We start from the raw sequence: 19739 nt of genomic DNA, 5'->3' as shown, positions 1-19739 counted from the left end.
GAATTGTTTTCCTAATTTCCTTTTCAGATTTATTGTTAATGTATAGAAAGAACTAGTTTTTATGTATTTATTATTTATACTGTAATTTCGGTGAATTTGCTTATCACTTCTAACAGACTTATGAAATCCTTAGGGCTCTCTGCATAGATTATGCTATCTATAAACAGAGATAATCTTTTTTTTTTTCTAATTTGGATTCTTTTTTGTTGTTGTTGTCGTCTAATTACTCTGGATAGAATTTCCAGTACTATGTTGAATAGTTGTGGTGTAAGCAGGCATCTTTGTCCTATTCCTGATCGTAAAGGAAAAGCTTGCAGTCTTTCATCAATGAGTATGATATTAGATGTGAGCTTCTCATGTATGGCCTCTATTATATTGAAGTAGTTTTCTCCTATTCCTAGTATGTTGAGTATTTTTATCATGAAAGGGTGTTGAAGTTTATCAGATGGTTTTTCTGCATCAGTTCAAATGATCTTGTTTTCTCTTCATTTTGTTAGTGTGGGGGTATTATATTGATTGATTTTTGTTTGTTGAATCAACCTTGCATTTCAGGAATAAATCTCACTTGGTTATGGTGTATAATCCTTTTGATGTGCTATTGAATTCTGTTTGCTAGTATTTTGTTGTGGATATTTACATTAGGAATATTAGTCTGTACTTTTCTTGTATTGTTTTTATCTGTCTTTAGTATCAGGATAATGTTAGACTCACAGTATGAGTTTGGAAGTGTTCTCTCTTCTTCAGTTTTTTGGAAGAATTTCAGGAGGATTGTTGTTAATTCTTTAAATGTTTGGTAAAATTCACCAGTGAAACCATGCGGTCCTGGGCTTGTCTTTGTTGCAAGGTTTTTGACGAGTAATTCTGTCTCCTTTCCAGTTATAGGTCCGTTTAGTTTTTCTATTTTTTCATGATTCCGTTTTCATAGGTTGTGTGCTTCTAGGACTTTGTCCATTTCATATAGGTTATCTAGATTTTGGTGTATAATTATTTATGGCATTCTCTTTATAATCCTTTTTATTTCTGTAAAATCAGTTAAAATGTCCCCTTGTTGATTTCTGATTTCATTTATTTATCTCTCTTATTTTTCTTTCTCTTATTCAGTCTAGCTAAAGTTTTGTCAGTTTTGTTGACCTTGGTTTCATTGCTTTTTTCCCCTATGGTTCTATTCTGTATTTTTTTTTCTAATTTTCATTTTATATTGGAGTATAGTTGATTAACAATGTTGTGTTAGTTTCAGGTGTACAGAAAAGTGATTCAGTTATACATATACTGTATTTTTTTAACATCTTTATTGGAATACAGTTGCTTTACAATGGTGTGTTAGTTTCTGATTTATAACAAAGTGAATCAGTTATACATATACAAATGTCCCCATATCTATTCCCTCTTGCATCTCCCTCCCTATCCCACCCCTCTAGGCGGTCACAAACCACCTAGCTGATCTCCCTGTGCTATGCGGCTACTTCCCACTAGCTATCTATTTTACGTTTGATAGTGTATATATGTCCATGCCACTCTTACTTTGTCACAGCTTACCCTTCCCCCTCCCCATATCCTCAAGTCCATGTTCTAGTAGGTCTGTGTCTTTATTCCTGTCTTACCCCTAGGTTCTTCATGACCTTTTTTTTTTTTTTCTTAGATTCCATATGTATGTGTTAGCATACGGTACTTGTTTTTCTCTTTCTGACTTACTTCACTCTGTATGACAGACTCTAGGTCTATCCACCTCATTACAAATAGCCCAATTTCGTTTCTTTTTATGGCTGAGTAATATTCCATTGTGTATATTTGCCACATCTTCTTTATCCATTCATCCGATGATGGACACTTAGGTTGCTTCCATCTCCTGGCTATTGTAAATAGAGCTGCAATGAACATTTTGGTACATGACTCTTTTTGAATTATGGTTTTCTCAGGGTATATGCCCAGTAGTGGGATTGCTGGGTCATATGGTAGTTCTATTTGTAGTTTTTTAAGGAACCTCCATACTGTTCTCCATAGTGGCTGTCCCAGTTCACATTCCCACCAGCAGTGCAAGAGGGTTCCCTTTTCTCCACACCCTCTCCAGCATTTATTGTTTCTAGATTTTTTGATGATGGCCATTCTGACTGGTGTGAGATGATATCTCATTGTAGTTTTGATTTGCATTTCTCTAATGATTAATGATGTTGAGCATTCTTTCATGTGTTTGTTGGCAGTCTGTATATCTTCTTTGGAGAAGTGTCTATGTAGGTCTTCTGCCCATTTTTGGATTGGGTTGTTTCTTTTTTTTGTTATTGAGCTGTATGAGCTGCTTATAAATTTTGGAGATTAATCCATTGTCAGTTGCTTTATTTGCAAATATTTTCTCCCATACTGAGGGTTGTCTTTTGGTCTTGTTTATGGTTTCCTTTGCTGTGCAAAAGCTTTGACGTTTCATTAGGTCCCGTTTGTTTATTTTTGTTTTTATTTCCATTTCTCTAGGAGGTGGGTCAAAAAGGATCTTGCTGTGATTTATGTCATAGAGTGTCCTGCCTATGATTTCCTCTAAGAGTTTGATAGTGTCTGGCCTTACATTTAGGTCTTTAATCCATTTTGAGTTTATTTTTGTGTATGGTGTTAGAGAGTGTTCTAATTTCATTGTTTTACATGTAGCTGTCCAGTGTTCCCAGCACCACTTATTGAAGAGGCTGTCTTTTCTCCATTCTATATTCTTGCCTCCTTTATCAAAGATAAGGTGACCATATGTGTGTGTGGGTTTATCTCTGGGCTTTCTATCCTGTTCCATTGATCTATATTTCTGTTTTTGTGCCAGTACATTACTGCCTTCATTACTGTAGCTTTCTAGTATAGTCTGAAGTCAGGGAGCCTGATTCCTCCAGCTCCGTTTTTCGTTCTCAAGATTGCTTTGGCTATTCAGAGTCTTTTGTGTTTCCATACAAATTGTGAAATTTTTTGTTCTGGTTCTGTGAAAAATGCCAGTGGTAGTTTGATAGGGATTGCATTGAATCTGTAGATTGCTTTGGGTAGTAGAGTCATTTTCACAATGTTGATTCTTCCAATCCAAGAACATGGTATATCTCTCCATCTGTTTGTATCATCTTTAATTTCTCTCATCAGTGTCTTATAATTTTCTGCATACAGGTCTTTTGTCTCCTTAGGTAGGTTTATTCCTAGATATTTTATTCTTTTTGTTGCAATGGTAAATGGGAGTGTTTTCTTAATTTCACTTTCGTATTTTTCATCACTAGTGTATAAGAATGCCAGAGATTTCTGTGCATTAATTTTGTATCCTGCTACTTTACCAAATTCATTGATTAGCTCTAGTAGTTTTCTGGTAGCATCTTTAGGATTCTCTATGTGTGGTATCATGTCATCTGCAAACAGTGACAGCTTTACTTCTTTTCTGATTTGGATTCCTTTTATTTATTTTTCTTCTCTGATTGCTGTGGCTAAAACTTGCAAAACTATGTTGAATAAGAGTGGTGAGAGTGGGCAACCTTGTCTTGTTCCTGGTCTTAGTGGGAATGGTTTCAGTTTTTCACCATTGAGGACGATGTTGGCTGTGGATTTGTCATATATGGCTTTTATTATGTTGAGAAAAGTTTCCTCTATGCCTACTTTCTGCAGGGTTTTTATCATAAATGGGTGTTGAATTTTGTCGAAAGCTTTCTCTGCATCTATTGAGATGATCATATGGTTTTTCTCCTTCAGTTTGTTAATATGATGTATCACGTTGATTGATTTGCATGCATTGAAGAATCCTTGCATTCCTGGAATAAACCCCACTTGATCATGGTGTATGATCCTTTTAATATGTTGTTGGATTCTGTTTGCTAGTATTTTGTTGAGGATTTTTGCATCTATGTTCATCAGGGATATTGGCCTGTAGTTTTCTTTCTTTGTGACATCTTTGTCTGGTTTTGGTATCAGGGTGATGGTGGCCTCGTAGAATGAGTTTGGGAGTGTTCCTCCCTCTGTTATATTTTGGAAGAGTTTGAGAAGGATAGGTGTTAGGTCTTCTCTAAGTGTTTGATAGAATTCGCCTGTGAAGCCATCTGGTCCTGGGCTTTTGTTTGTTGGAAGATTTTTAATCACAGTTTCAGTTTCACTGCTTGTGATTGATCTGTTCATATTTTCTATTTCTTCCTGGTTCAGTCTCGGCAGGTTGTGCATTTCTAAGAATTTGTCCATTTCTTCCAGGTTATCCATTTTATTGGCATAGAGTTGCTTGTAGTAATCTCTCATGATCCTTTGTATTTCTGCAGCGTCAATTGTTACTTCTCCTTTTTCATTTCTAATTCAATTGATTTTTTTTTTTTTTTTGCGGTACGCGGGCCTCTCACCACTGTGGCCTCTTCCGTGGTGGAGTACAGGCTCTGGACGTGCAGGCCCAGCGACCATGGCTCACAGGCCCAGCTGCTCCGTGGCATGTGGTATCCTCCTGGACCGGGGAACGAACCTGCGTCCCCTGCATGGGCAGGCGGACTCTCAACCACTGCGCCACCAGGGAAGCCCCTAATTCTATTGATTTGAGTCTTCTCCCTTTTTTTCTTGATGAGTCTGGCTAATGGTTTATCAATTTTGTTTGTCTTCTCAAAGAACCAGCTTTTAGTTTTATTGATCTTTGCTATCGTTTCTTTCGTTTCTTTTTCATTTATTTCTGATCTGATCTTTCTGATTTCTTTCCTTCTGCTCACTTTGGGTTTTTTTGGTTCTTCTTTCTCTAATTGCTTTAGGTGCAAGGTTAGGTTGTTTATTTGAGATGTTTCCTGTTTCTTAAGGTAGGATTGTATTGCTATAAACTTCCCCCTTAGAAGTGCTTTTGCTGCATCCCATAGGTTTTGGATCGTCGTGTGTTCATTGTCATTTGTCTCTAGGTATTTTTTGATTTCCTCTTTGATTTCTTTAGTGATCTCTTGGTTATTTAGTAATGTATTGTTTAGCCTCCATGTGTTTGTGTTTTTTACCTTTTTTTCCCTGTAATTCATTTCTAATTTTGTAGTGTTGTGGTCAGAAAATATGCTTGATATGATTTCAGTTTTCTTAAATTTACTGAGGCTTGATGTGTGACCCAAGATGTGATCTATCCTGGAGAATGTTCCATGTGCACTTGAGAAGAAAGTGTAATCTGCTGTTTTTGGATGGAATGTCCTATAAATATCAATTAAATCTACCTGAGCTATTGTGTCATTTAAAGCTTCTGTTTATTTACTTTCATTTTAGATGATTTGGCCATTGGTGTAAGTGAGGTGTTAAAGTCCCCCACTATTATTGTGTTTTCTGTCGATTTCCTTTTTTATAGCTGTTAGCAGTTGCCTCATGTATTTAGCTGCTCCTATGTTGGGTGCATATATATTTTTTATTGTTATATCTTCTTCTTGGATTGATCCCTTGATCATTATGTAGTGTCCTTTGTTGTCTCTTGTAACATTCTTTAATTTAAAGTCTATTTTATCTGATATGAGTATTGCTACTCCAGCTTTCTTGTGATTTCCATTTGAATGGAATATCTCTTTCCATCCCCTCACTTTCAGTCTGTATGTGTCTCTTGGTCTTAAGTGGGTCTCTTGTAGACAGCATATATATGGGTCTTGTTTTTGTATCCATTCAGCAAGCCTGTGTCTTTTGGTTGGAGCATTTAATCCATTCACTTTTAAGGTCATTATGGATATGTATGTTCCTGTTACCATTTTCTTAATTGTTTTGGGTTAGTTTTTGTAGGTCCTTTTCTTCTCTTGTGTTTCCCACTTAGAGAAGTTCCTTTAGCATTTGTTGTGGAGCTGGTTTGGTGGTGCTGAGTTCTCTTAGCTTTTGCTTGTCTGTAAAGCTTTTGATTTCTCCATCCAATCTGAATGAGATCCTTGCCAGGTAGAGTAATCTTGGTAGTAGGTTCTTCCCTTTCATCACTTTAAGTATATCATGCCACTCCCTTCTGGCTTGTAGAGTTTCTGCTGAGAAATCAAATGTTAACCTTATGGGAGTTCCCTTGTATGTAATTTGTCATTTTTCCCTTGCTGCTTTCAGTAATTTTTCTTTTTCTTTAATTTTTGCCAACTTGATTACTATGTGTCTTGGCGTGTTTCTCCTTGGGTTTATCCTGCCTGGGACTCTCTGTGCTCCTTGAACTTGGGTGGCTATTTCCTTTCCCATGTTAGGGAAGTTTTCAACTATAATCTCTTCAAATATTTTCTCGGGTCCTTTCTCTCTCTCTTCTCCTCCTGGGACCCCTATAATGCGAATATTGTTGCATTTAATGTTGTCCCAGAGCTCTCTTAGGCTGTCTTCATTTCTTTTCATTCCTTTTTCTTTATTCCACGGCAGTGAATTCCACCATATTCTGTCTTCTAGGTCACTTATCCATTCTTCCTGCCTCAGTTATTCTGCTACTGATTCCTTCTAGTGTAGTTTTCATTTCAGTTATTGTATTGTTCATCTCTGTCCTTTAATTCTTTTAGGTCTTTGTTAAACGTTTCTTACATCTTCTCGATCTTTGCCTCCATTCTTTTTCTGAGGTTCTGGATCATCTTCACTATCATTATTCTGAATTCTTTTTGTGGAAGGTTGCCTATCTCCACTTCATTGAGCTGTTTTTCTGGGGTTTTATCTTGTTCCTTCAACTGGTACATAGCCCTCTGCCTTTTCATCTTGTCTATCTTTCTGTGAATGTGGGTGTTTTCCACAGGCTGCAGGACTGTAGTTCTTGCTTCTGCTGTCTATCCTCTGGTGTATGACGCTGTCTAAGAGGCTTGTGTAAGTTTCCTGTTGGGAGGGACTGGTGTTTGGTAGAGCTGTCTGTTGCTCTGGTGGGCAGAGCTCAGTAAAACTTTAATCCGCCTGACTGTTGAGGGTGGGGCTGGGTTCCCTCCCTGTTGGTTGTTTGGCCTGAGGCAACCCAACACTGGAGCTTACCTGGACTCTTTGGTGGGGCTAATGACAGACTCTGAGATGGCTCACTCCAAGGAGTACTTCCCAGAGCTTCTGCTGCCAGTGTCCTTGTCTCCACGGTGAGCCACAGCCACCCCTCGCCTCTGCAGGAGACGTCCAACACTAGCAGGTAGGTCTGGTTCAGTCTCCCCTGGGGTCACTGCTCCATCCCCTGGGTCCCGATGCGCACGCTACTTTGTGTGTGCCCTCCAAGAGTGGAGTCTCTGTTTCCCCCAGTCCTGTTGAAGTCCTGCAATCAAATCCCACTAGGCTTCAAAGTCTGATTCTCTAGGAATTCCTCCTCCTGTTGCTGGACCCCCAGGTTGGGAAGCCTGACGTGGGGCTCAGAATCTTCACTCCAGTGGGTGGACTTCTGTAGTATAAGTGTTCTCCAGTCTGTGAGTCACCCACCCAGCAGTTATGGGATTTGATTTTACTGTGATTGCGTGCCTCCTACCTTCTCATTGTGGCTTCTCCTTTGTGTTTGGATGTGGAGTATCTTTTTTGGTGAGTTCCAGTGTCTTCCTGTCGATGATTGTCCAGCAGCTAGTTGTGATTCTGGCGTTCTCACAAGAGGGAGTGAGAGGGGCTTCCCTGGTGGCGCAGTGGTTGAGAGTTCGCCTGCCGGTGCAGGGGAGACGGGTTTGCGCCCCGATCCGGGGGGATCCCACATGCCGCGGAGCGGCTGTGCCCATGAGCCATGGCCACTGAGCCTGCGCGTCTGGAGCCTGTTCTCCACAACGGGAGAGGCTACAACAGTGAGAGGCCCTTGTACCGCCAACAAAACAAAACAAAAACAAAAAAGAGGGAATGAGAGCACGTCCTTCTACTCCGCCATCTTGGTTCCTCTCTCCTGGAATAAGCACGTATCGGTTTTTTGATCGGGTCCCTTATGTTCCTTAGTCTCTGTTTAGTTTTTTTTTTTTTTTTTGTGGCACGCGGGCCTCTCACTGTTGTGGCCTCTCCCGTTGCAGAGCACAGGCTCCGGATGCGCAGGCTCAGCGGCCATGGCTCATGGGCCCAGCCACTCTGCGCCATGTGGGATCCTCCCAGACCAGGGCATGAACCCGTATCCCCTGTATCAGCAGGCGGACTCTCAAACACTGCGCCACCAGGGAAGCCCTGTTTACTTTTTTATTATTATTTTTTTGATTTTCTTCTTGAACTTGATAAATTCAAAGGTTTTGTCCTCAAGGTCACCATTTTTTTTTCCTGCCTCTTTGAATCTGCTGTTGAACCTTTCAAGTAAATTTTTAAAATTCAGTTATTATATTTTTCTACTCCAGAAATTGTTTGCTTGTTTTTACAATTTCTATTTCTTTGTTGATATTCTCATTTTCTTTATATATTGTTTTTCTAATTTCCTTTAGGTTTCCATGTTTTCCTGTAGTTTATTGAGCATATTCAAGACAGTTGTTTTAAAGTCTTTGTCAGGTAACTCCAAAGGCTATGTCTCTTTGAGGTCGGTTTCTAGAGATATATGGTGTTCCTTTGAATGTGCCATGTTTCCCTATTTATTTATATGCCTTGTAATCTTCTGTTGATAATTGAGCAGTTGAAAAAACAGCCATACCTTCCAGTATTTGAAAACTGGCTTCTTGCAGGGGAAGACCATCAGCCATCATTTTCTGTGCATACATCTTCCCCGGGCTTGTGTGTTTGGTTTCCCCCCAATTCTACTGTATATGTGGCTCCTTTTAAATGTTGTTATTGCTCAGTCTTACCCTGGCTTCTTCTCAAGGCCTTAAATGTTCTGTTGTGTTCTCCTGCCTGTAGTCTCTTGCCCCAGGTGCCTGCAGGTCTGAAGCCTTACTGCAGCTCGCATGTAGTTCAGCAGGTGCCACTCCTTTCAGGGACCCAATCTTATATCCAAACTATGTCACTCGTCCCATCATTGGTCTGAGTCAGGTGAGACAGAAACCAACCCCTCAGCCCCCAGACAAGCCAGAATGTTACAAACAAGTTCAGCCTTTTTCTTTCTGTTCTGAAGGAGGAACTGGGAATTGTGTGTCTTCCTCCAGATTGTGCCATGCCAGGTAGGGGTTGGGGCAAGGACAGGCAAAAACACCACTACATTTCCTGTTCTTTTGAATGTGGTTATGTAGAGTTCAGGAAGACAGTTTTTGAAAGATTGAAGGTTCCTGGAAGCAGTGCGGATGGAAATTATTTTAGGTTCACAGTAAACCACATTAATGTGGAAATTTGGGAGAATGAAAACAAACTGTCGCTCAGCCATCAGGAATAGAAAGTTTTGAGGAAAAACTTAAGGATAGGGAAACAAAGTGAATGTTTAATATTTTAATAGCAATAAGTAAAGGAAGATCTCTTTCAGCTCTAGTATTAATCTAGGTCAGTGTTCTCAAAACTTTTAGATTCAGGGCTTCTTTGTACTCTTAAATAAAAATATTTGGGGTTCTCAATATTTTATCTTATATATGTTAATATTTACTATATTAGAAATTAAAACTGAGGAATTTAAAAATATTGTTTTAAAATAAATTTAAACCTATTTTTGTAAACCTGATAATACATTTTTTTGAAAAAATATTTTCTGAAAAAAAAATTGATGAGAAGAATTGTATTATTCAAAGCTTTGCAAATCTTTTAATATCTGGCTTAATAGAAGTTAGCTGGAATCTTATATCTGCTTCTGCACTCGACCTGTTACAGTGTTATTTCAGTTGAAGTATATGAGGAAAATACAGTCTTACCCAGGGATGTAACTGGGAAAGGGAGGCATATTTTATACAGCCTCTTCAGAAAGTTGTGGTTATTCTTTGATACTATACCAAACTGAAAAAGTGGTAGTTTCTTAAACGTTAGTTGCAGTATGGAATCTGAATCCATATTAGTGAACTTTTGGTACTCTGTTACATTAAAATCTATTGGTCTGTCTTGCACTTGAATTAATTATATACTCTGTGTATCATCGTGCGTGGGTCATTTGGAAAATACTGCTTGACTGAGTTATGTGGATCTTTCACGTACTGTTTTATTATAGAGTATAAAAAAATCACATTCTTATCTGGAAAGTCTACGTGTTGGGAATATGCCAAGCTCATGGTGATAGTTACACATTTTCTAAAAGTTGAATTTTCATTTGAAAGCTTGAATTTTATCATTGGTGACAAATACTTTCAATTTTCCTCGATAAGTTCACTTTGTTCATTTTCAATAAAATGCCGTGTACCAAGGTCTGCATAAGCATAGTTTGTCTCTTATTTATTCTTTCAAGTAAAATGGTGTTACATGGAGAAAGCACCTAGTTCAGCTTGTTACTTAAACAGTCTTATAAATGCTTTTTCTTGATATCACCTGCTAACCCCAATATACTGCAGAAGTGTTTCAGTTGTTTTCTCTCATTTGGTCACACAGTATATTAAAAAGACATGTTCTAAAGCTTCCTTACTTCGTGATGTCATTTTTATGACACCTCTATATGATCAGATTACAGAGATGGGGAATAGGTTAGTGGTTCCTAAAGGTTAGATGCATAAGAGGTGAAGGTAGAAAAGACGAAGGAAAGAAGGTGCCTATGGCTTTTATAGGGTAGTGCAAAGGATCTCCGTGAAGAACCTTTTCTGTATTGTGACTGTAGCAGTGGTGACAGGAACCTATAAATGTGATAAAATTGCCCAGAACTAAATATACACGAAAATGTGTGTGCACGTAGAACTGGAGAAATCTGAATAAGTTTGCTGGATCATATCAATGTTATTTTTCAAGGTTTGGTATTGTACTATACTTACATAAGATTTTACCATTAAGGAAAACTAGATGAAGAGCATATGGAAACTCTTTGTATTATGTTTTAAACTCCATGTGACTCTATAATTATCTCACAATAAAAATTAATGATTTTTACTGTCACATAAATGACATACTTAAGTACTCGCTCTTTTTTTTTTTTTTTTTTTTTTTTTTTGTGAGCGCATGGTGAGAGTGTGGGAGTGAAGAATACAAGGACTGCCATTGGTATGGTTTTTACTAAGGCACCAGTAGTTTTACCCTTCTTGTTTTTCTGTCATTAGTGCAAATGTCAGCACAACAACATCTTGGCATTAATATTGTGAGACTGTTTTCTCTCCCAGGCCTTCTCATCACTAGGGCTCTGCAGTCCACATTCTGAGAATCAGTGCCATAAAGTTTTAGTCTTTAGTTAGCTGAGGAAAACAAGTACATTTGGCGCTCTGTATCTGCGGGTTCTGAACCTGCGCATATGGAGGGCTTGCTGTACTGAAACTGTTTTATATGAGACTTGAGCATCTGTGGGTTTTGGTATCCATGAGGGTCTTGGAAGCAAGCCCCAGAGGGGATAGCAAGGGACAATTGTAATATGCTTAAGACTGCATGTCCAGTTCAGTGATACGTCTCTGCTTCTCTCTCCAGCGTTTTATCGTGGACTCTTGCTTATGGGATGTTACTGTACTTCTGTAAAATTAGAGTTACATTTGTAAAGATATAAAAGGTAGACATGAGAAGAGTAAAATTTTGGAATTAACAGCTTTCTGCATCTGTGCTGTATAGTATGGTAGCAACTAGCCATATCTGGTTATTTAAATTTAAATTCTAAGTGATTAAAATGTGTATAAATAAAAGTTAAATTGGACCAGTGGTTGTACAGTTTCAGTTTTGCAAGATGAAAAAGTTCATCACAGAAATTTTTATTTACACTGGTTGTGTATCTCTCAGGAAGACAATTGTAAGAGGTTGAAGGTGCTTCGAAGCATTGTGGATGCCAATATGGTCAAAGTGCTGGTCTAGACTTTAAGGTATTATCTTTACTTCTCTGGCCAGATTTAGATGTCAAACATTTATTTGGTAGAAGAGTTTCTCACTATTTATATCCTCTAATAGCTAGTTAATAAGAATGAAGGAACACATTTACTCATATATATGTATATACACATATAGTTATAGAGAAAAATATTAAAATTGAGAACTTTTATAAATTTATAGTAATAGTTTATTTAAAAAAAATATCTCGTGTATCCATAGGTACTGTTTTTATTTAGATTTTAAAAGTAGGGCTTCCCTGGTGGCGCAGTGGTTAAGAATCTGCCTGCCAATGCAGGGGACAGGGGTTCGAGCCCTGGTCCGGGAAGATCCCACATGCCGTGGACCAGCTAAGCCCGTGCGCCACAACTACTTAACCTGCGCTCTAGAGCCCACGAGCGACAACTACTGAAGCCCGCACGCCTAGAGCCTGTCCGTGCTCCGCAACAAGAGAAGCCACCGCAATGAGAAGCCCGCGCACTTCAACAAAGAGTAGCCCCTGCTCGCTTCAACTAGAGAAAGCCTGCGCGCAGCAACAAAGACCCAACGCAGCCAAAAATAAATAAATAAAATTAATTTATTAAAAAAAAAAGTAATTCCCAGCTCTAAGATGACAGAAATAGATTTGCCTCTGGTACCTTTAAAGTGTCATGTTTTACATTCCAACATTTTTAATCAGTCTGGAATTTTTTGGTATCATGAGTTGAGCGTATATATCCTCCTTCCCCCTAGATGATTATCTAGTCATCCCAACACAATTTATTAAGTAATTTTGGTATTTCTCTAGTGACTTGAGATACTACCAACATTTTGTACATATATGTGCTTATTTCAGCATTCTGTCTCAATATCATTCTTTCCATGTCATTAAATACTCCTCTGTATCTTTTTTTAATGACTGCAAAGGATTATACTGTATGGCTGAGTAAATACTATGTACATCTATTATCTATCTCTTTATTGATTAAATTGTGGATTTCTTGAAGCTTAAAACACCAGTAAACATATATTATTGGCCTCATTTAGGCACATAGCCCACAGCATAGTGTCTTTGTGTTACATTTCCATAAATATTGTTGATTTAGTTTCCATTGTGATTTATGAGACGATATTTCAGTTGTTTTCCAGAAATATTTAAAACTTCGCAAAATACAGACCTCCTACTGGATTTTCTGGTTTGCTTTACTATTTTCTATCACATGAAGGGAAGTTGAAGGAAAGGGAAACTATCACAGAGTTTATCTTCAATGAGTTTTTATTATAAAAGTAATTAATTCTTATGAAAAAGGAAAAATACATATAGGCATACCACGGCAATATTGTGGATTTGGTTCCAGAACACTACAATAAAACGAATATAGCAGTGATGCAATTCACACAAATTTTTTGGTTTCCCAGTGCATATAAGAGTTATGTTAACACTATACTGTAGTGCATAAAGTGTGCGATAGCATTATGTCTAAGAAAATCAATGTACGTACCTTAATTAAAAAACACAATGGACCCTTGAACAACTTGGGAGATTGTTTCCAGGGCCCACCACACATACCAAAATCCATGGATGTTTAAGTCCCATAGTTGGCACTTTGTATCCCTGGTTCCACGTCTGCAGATTCAACCAACCACAGATTGTGTAGTACTGTAGTATTTATTTATTTCCGCTAGTTTTACTGAGGTGTAATTGACAAACAGTGCTGTATCAGTAGGGTGTACAGCATAATGATTTGATGTACATACATCATGAAGCACTGTAGTATTTATTGAAAAGTATACGCATGTAACTGGACCCACACAGATCAAACCCCTGTTTTTTGAGGGTCAACTGTACTTTATTGTTAAAAATGCTAACCATCATCTGAGCCTTCAGCAAGTCATAATCTTTTTGCTGCTGGAGGGTCTCGCCTCGATGTTGATGCTGCTGACTGACCAGGGTCGTGGCTGCTGAAGGCTGGGGTGGCCGTGGCAATGTCTTAAAATAAAATAACATTGAAGTCTGCCGCATCAACTGACTCTTCTTTTCATGAACGACTTCCCTGTAGCACGCAAGGCTGTTTGACAGCATTTGGCCCACAGCAGAATGTCTTTCAAAACTGAAGTCAGTCCTCTCAAAACCTGCCACTGCTTTATCAGCTAAATTTATGTAATATTCCGAATCCTCTGTTGTCATTTCAGTAGTCTTCACCAGGATTAGAGTCCATCTCAAGAAACTCTTTCTTTGCTCATCCATAAGAAGCAATTCCTCATCTGTCACAGAGTTTTATTATGAGATTGCAGCGATTCAGTCACATCTTCAGGCTCCACTTCTAATTCTAGTTCTCTTACTGTTTCTACCACATCTACAGTGACTCCTCCATTGAAGTCTGGAACCCCGCGGGGGTTTGGAATCAACTTCTTCCAAACTCCTGTTACTGTTGACATGTTGGGCTCTTCTCATGAATCACGAATGTTCTTCATGACATCCAGAATGGTGAATCCTTTCCAGAAGGTTTTCAGTTTACTTTGCCCAGATCCATCAGAGGAATCACTATCTATGGCAGCTAAATAGTCTTACGAAATGTATTCATTAAATAATAAGACCTGAAAGTTGATTCATGGGCTGCAGAATGGATGTTGTGAGAGCAGGCAGGAAAGCATCATTAATCTTGTACATCTCCTTCGGAGCCCTTGGGTGACCAGGTGCATTGTCAACGAGCTGTAATATTTTGAAAGGCATCATTTTTTCTGAGCAGTAGGTCTCAACAGTGGGCTTAAAATATTCAGTAAACCATGCTGTCAACAGATGTGTTGTCATCCAGGCTTTGTTGTTCCACGTATAGAACGCAGGCAGACTAGATTTAGCAGAATTCTTAAGGGCCCTAGGATTTTCGGAATGATAAATGAGCACAGACTTCAGCTAAAAGTCACCAGATGCATTAGCCCCTAACAAGAGAGTCAGCCAGTGTTTTGAAGCTTTGAAGCCAGACATTGACTTCTCCTCTCTAGCTATGAAAGTCCTAGATGGCATCTTCTTAAATGGAAGGCTGTTTCATCTACACTGAAAATCTGTAGTTTAGTGTAGCCACCTTCATTCCTTACCTTAGCTAGATATTATGGGTAACTTGCTGCAGCTTCAACATCAGCACTTGTGGCTTCACCTTGGATTTGTATGTCATGGAGACATACAAATACAAGCCTCTTTCCTAAAACCTCATGAACCAACCACCTCTGCTAGCGTTAAACTTTTCCTCCTGCAAATTCTTCACTTCTCTCAGCCTTCAGAACCAAAGAGAGTTAGGACCTCGCTCTAGGTTAGGTTTTGGCTTAAAGGAATGTTGTTGCCGGTTTGATCTCTCCAGACCACTAAAGTTTTCTCCATATCAGCAATAAGGCTGTTTTGTTTTCTTATCATTCGTGTGTCCACTGAAATAGCAGTTGTAATTTCGTTCAAGAAGTAACTTTTCCTTTGCATTCACAACTTGGCTAACTGGCGCAACAGGCCTATCTTTCTGCCCATCTCAGCTTTCGACATGCTTTCCTCACTAAGCTTAATCATTTCTAGTTTTTGATTTAAAGTGAGAGACATGGGACTCTTCCTTTCACTTGAACACTTGGAGGCCATTGCAGGGTTATTAATTGGCCTAATTTCAATACTGTTGTGTCTCAGGGAATAGGGAGGCCCGAGGAGAGTGCGAGAGATGGGGAACAGCTTGTCCGTGGAGCAGTCAGAATACACACAACATTTATGGATTAAGTTCGCCGACTTATATGGGTGCAGTTCATGGTGCCCCAAAACAATTATAATAGTAACCTTAAAGATCACTGATCACAGGTCACCATAGCAAATATAATAATAATAATGAAAAAGTTAAAAATATTGCGAGAATTACCAAAATGTGACACAGAGACATGAAGTGAGCAAGTGTTACTGGGAAAATAGAGTTGATAATCATGCTTATATAGCACAGGGAACTATATTCAATACCTTGTAATAACCTTATATTGGAAAAGAATCTGAACAAGAATATATGTAGATACATATAACTGAATCAGTTAGCTGTACATCTGAAACTAATACAACATTGTAAATCAACTATACTTAAAAAAATGACACGCTTGATGCAGGGTTCCTGCAAACCTTCAATTTGTAAAAATCAAAGTGTCTGTGAAGTACAGTAACACGCAGCACAATAAAATGAGGTGTGCCCTTAATACAGAGTATATAAAATAAAACCTACAAGTTGTATCCTATATCCCCCTTTCAATTCTATTTCTGCGAAGTAGCAATTTTAAGTTTGCTATATGTCTTCCCAAGACATCTTTGAGTATACTCTTAGCATATATCAAAAAGCACTACACAAATAGGATTTTTATTCTTACTAATTCTGTGACTTGCTTATGTCACTTAGTATTGTAGATACCTTTCCATGACAGTGTATGTAGATTTACCTCATTCTTTCTTAGCTCAGAGATTACACTACATTCTCTCTTTGACTGAATATAGCTTACTTTAATCTCTCTCTTATAAATGGAGACATTTATAAGACATTTATAAGCACTCTGTATTCAGAGTGCTTCTTTATTTTTTGCTATTATGAATTTATCTTTAGGGTCAATTTCTTGAAATGGAATTGTGTAATAAAAGGATAAGCTTATTTAAAATTTGGTAAGTATCACCTGATAGCTCTTTGAAAGGCTATGGCTACATAATTTCTAAATCAGATTTATGTGTGCCTGCACACATGTGCACAATATTGAATTTAGTCTTTATGGCAGTATTTATTTAAGGGGAAGTGAGTGTTTTAAGAAATAACCTTTCATCTCCTTGTCATATGTGAAGTGCTTAGAATGGTTTCTGAAACATATTAAGAGCTATCTAAATGCTATAATTATTTTTGTTTGCTTAATTCCCTTCTATTTTGAAAATTGAAAATCTTATCAATTTTTTCACACATCCTTATTTTGAAAACCGTCAGCATCTGGACCTAAGTTGCTGTTAGTGTGTTCTGTGTTGTAATGGGATTCACCCTCAGATTTCTATCTTTAATTGTCACAATCACTGTTTTTTAAGTAGTTATTATGGACTTAAAGGTTATGTATGCAGTACAAAGTGTGTTTTGATTGGCTTGTCTTCCTTCACTGGCATTCTGTTAACAGAGAGTCAATTACCACCATTTGCTAGTTTTTGTTGTTACCTGCAGTTAATAAAAAAAGTCAGTGACTTAAGAGAGTTCATTGAAACTTGAAAGTAATGATGAAAATGAGAATATGTCTCAACTTGTAAACTTGTACAGTGAACTGGATTGCCATTTAAATATAAAGCATTCATGTATATAGTCTTGGAGAAGTAAATCTTTGTGATAACTTTGAAAGTATTTGAAAAGGAAAGTATGAACAAAATCTATTATGACTATCAAAATGACTATCCCTGCTTCTCTATACATTTGATGTTATGAAACATGTTCATAGAATGTTCCCATTCAGGCTTTTGCAGTGTTTTTCAACAAAGTGTAATAGTATATTGAAGAAGTTACTTGAGAATAATTTAATCAATAAACTTGGTTAATCATGTCATTAAATGCAGAGAGGAGAGGAAAAGCATAGAGGCATCTTTCACGGTTGTACTCCCTGCCTCAACAACAGGTACAAGTCAAAATCATTCCTTGAAATTTCTAAAACCATTCACAAAGAATGGACAGATTCTCTGCAAGAAAGCTGAGCGAGGTATTGGCAAAATTTCTTTATCAATGCACCTATTAACATATTGCAAAATGGGAGACTTCCCTGGTGGCACAGTGGCTAAGAATCAGCCTGCCAATGCAGGGGACACGGATTCAATCCCTGATCCGGAAAGATTCCCTCATGCTGCAGAGCAGCTAAGCCCGTGCGCCACAACTACTGAGCCTGTGCTCTAGAGCCCACACGCCACAACTACTGAAGCCCACGTGCCACAACTACTGAGCCCACGTGCTGCAACTACTGAAGCCCATGCGCCTAGAGCCTGTGCTCTGCAACAAGAGAAGCCACCGCAATGAGAAGCCTGCTCACTGCAGTGAAGAGTAGCCTCCTCTCGCCGCAACTACAGAAAGCCCGCGCGCAGTAAGGAAGACCCAAGGCAGCCAACAATTAAAAAAATAAAATAAAAAGGACCCGAGTCCATTAACAACAACAACAACAAAAATATACATATATATTGCTAATGCCACAATGGCATACGTTGTGAGAGAGGAATCACAACCATGTGTGGCAGTCATCAGATGTTATGCTTTGCATTCAGGTGAAACTGCTTGTGTACAGAGTATGCATCAGCTCTTTTCATACATAACGATTTAAATATGAGAAGTACTTGATTATTTTTTGTTTGTTTAAAAGAGTAATTCCAAGCTAAAGGAAAATAAATTCTTTGTTTTATTAATATTCATTTTGAGAGCAATGATAGAGTTTCAGTATTGATAGAGCATCAGCTATGTGTGGACAGTAAGGGTGGTATTACTGAATGAAAGAACTTGAGCCTGAATGTTAATTCACATACTTCTTTTGCAGTTAGTTGTGTGTTTACTTATATGGCTCTAGTGTTGAAGATATTGGTGAAAAGTTTGAATAAGATCAAATATGGCCAGCATGCATGTTTTCAGCGTCTTCTGTGAAAAAAATGGGCTGCTGTTCCTTTCTGTAATACACTAGTTATGAGAGGGCTAAGTTCTTATGTAACTTTCTGAAGTGTAGAAAGAGATTTCTCTGTTTTCATAAGGGGTACATCTCAATTCTGTGTGTATTATCTTGACAGCCAGAAGTTTATGCTTCAGTATAAAGTACAGTATTCCCCCCTTATCTGCAATTTCACTTTCCGAGGTTTCAGTTAACGGCAGTCAACCACAGTCTGAAAATACTACATGGAAACTTCCAGAAATAAATTATTCATAAGTTTTAAATTGCTCACCGTTCTGAGTAGTGTGATGAAATTGCTTCTCATCAGGAGATTTAAGAAAACTTCTAAAAAAGCTGCACTGATTCTGAATTGCTGGGTATTGTGATAAAAATAAGTTTTTAAAAGTAGAGCTGTAAACAACATTAATAAACACTTTCCTAAACTTTTGAACGCTTTGAATTTGAGTTACTATGCCATATTTACTCACGTTATGATATTGTTCTTGCCATTCTTTGACAGACCCCTTATCCCTCTGGACAGAATGCAGGTCCAACCACGTTGGTATACCCTCAAGCTCCTCAGACAATGAATTCACAACCTCAGACCCGTTCTCCGGTAAGTGAGCGGAAACTTGTTCTAGAGAATATTCTCCACCTAAGTTTGTGTTTGTAGTAGCTTAGGTTCTTTTGGCTAATATTTTTACTCGATTTTGGAAAATTTTTACCAAAATAATTTTTTAAATTATTATTACTATTATTATTGGATAGCATTGCATTTTCAGACCTTTCCTATAGGAATAATTTGAATTTATTAAGAACAAGAAGAAATGGAGCTTTTAATCTTCTTTTACTTTTCTGTGTCATTCAAGTTCTGGTTGCATTCAAGTTCACTTCATCTCAGCTCTTAATTTGTTATTTGTACTGTTCAAAATTCAGGAGAAGTGTAAAGCATGATTTTGAAAGTAAATTAAATTTCATTAATTGGACTCTGAAATTCCAGTGTTTTGGGAAGTAAGACTTCTGAATCGTTGTTACTAGATCAGTTCTAACTATTTGACTGTGTGGACATATGCATGACTTACACCAACAGTGTATTTATTTCTTCAGACGGTAAATAAATTGTCATACAAGTGTAAATGCTATCATCCTCTTTGCTCATCTTTTACATGGATTGCAATAAGTATTTCAGAGACTGAGACTTTACTCAAGGTTCATCCTTCTGTTTCACAAAAGTGTACAGTGGCTTCAGCTGTCCATTCCTTAGAATGTTGTTTCCTGCCCTGCATGATTAGTTTTTGCTAGAAGGTGCTTCTGTAACATCTCACATTGTCTCTCACACCCCTACTTGTATCTCAGCTCTGTGTTTTCCTCAGAATACAGGGATCTTCTTTTGGTTCTCCACCTTTGCTTTTTCGCCTGTAGTACAGGAATAT

The 19739-nt window shown here is 38.0% G+C and overlaps 1 protein-coding gene across 7 annotated transcripts in view; it reads left to right on the top strand.

Moving 5' to 3' along the window:
- EIF4G3 (eukaryotic translation initiation factor 4 gamma 3) overlaps positions 1-19739 on the top strand; it is a 368147-nt gene that overhangs the window by 164739 nt on the left and 183669 nt on the right. For all 7 annotated transcript variants that reach the window (XM_060015631.1, XM_060015609.1, XM_060015626.1 and 4 more), the window contains one exon: positions 18827-18922. In XM_060015631.1, coding sequence (XP_059871614.1) covers positions 18893-18922 — 30 coding nt within the window. In that variant the 5' untranslated portion in view covers positions 18827-18892. The remainder of the gene's footprint in view (positions 1-18826; positions 18923-19739) is intronic.

Source organism: Delphinus delphis, chromosome 1 (assembly GCF_949987515.2).
Source record: "Delphinus delphis chromosome 1, mDelDel1.2, whole genome shotgun sequence".
NCBI classification, from domain to species: Eukaryota; Metazoa; Chordata; class Mammalia; order Artiodactyla; family Delphinidae; genus Delphinus; species Delphinus delphis.
Note: the sequence above shows the minus strand (reverse complement) of the source record. Positions and strands in the feature narration are given on the sequence as shown.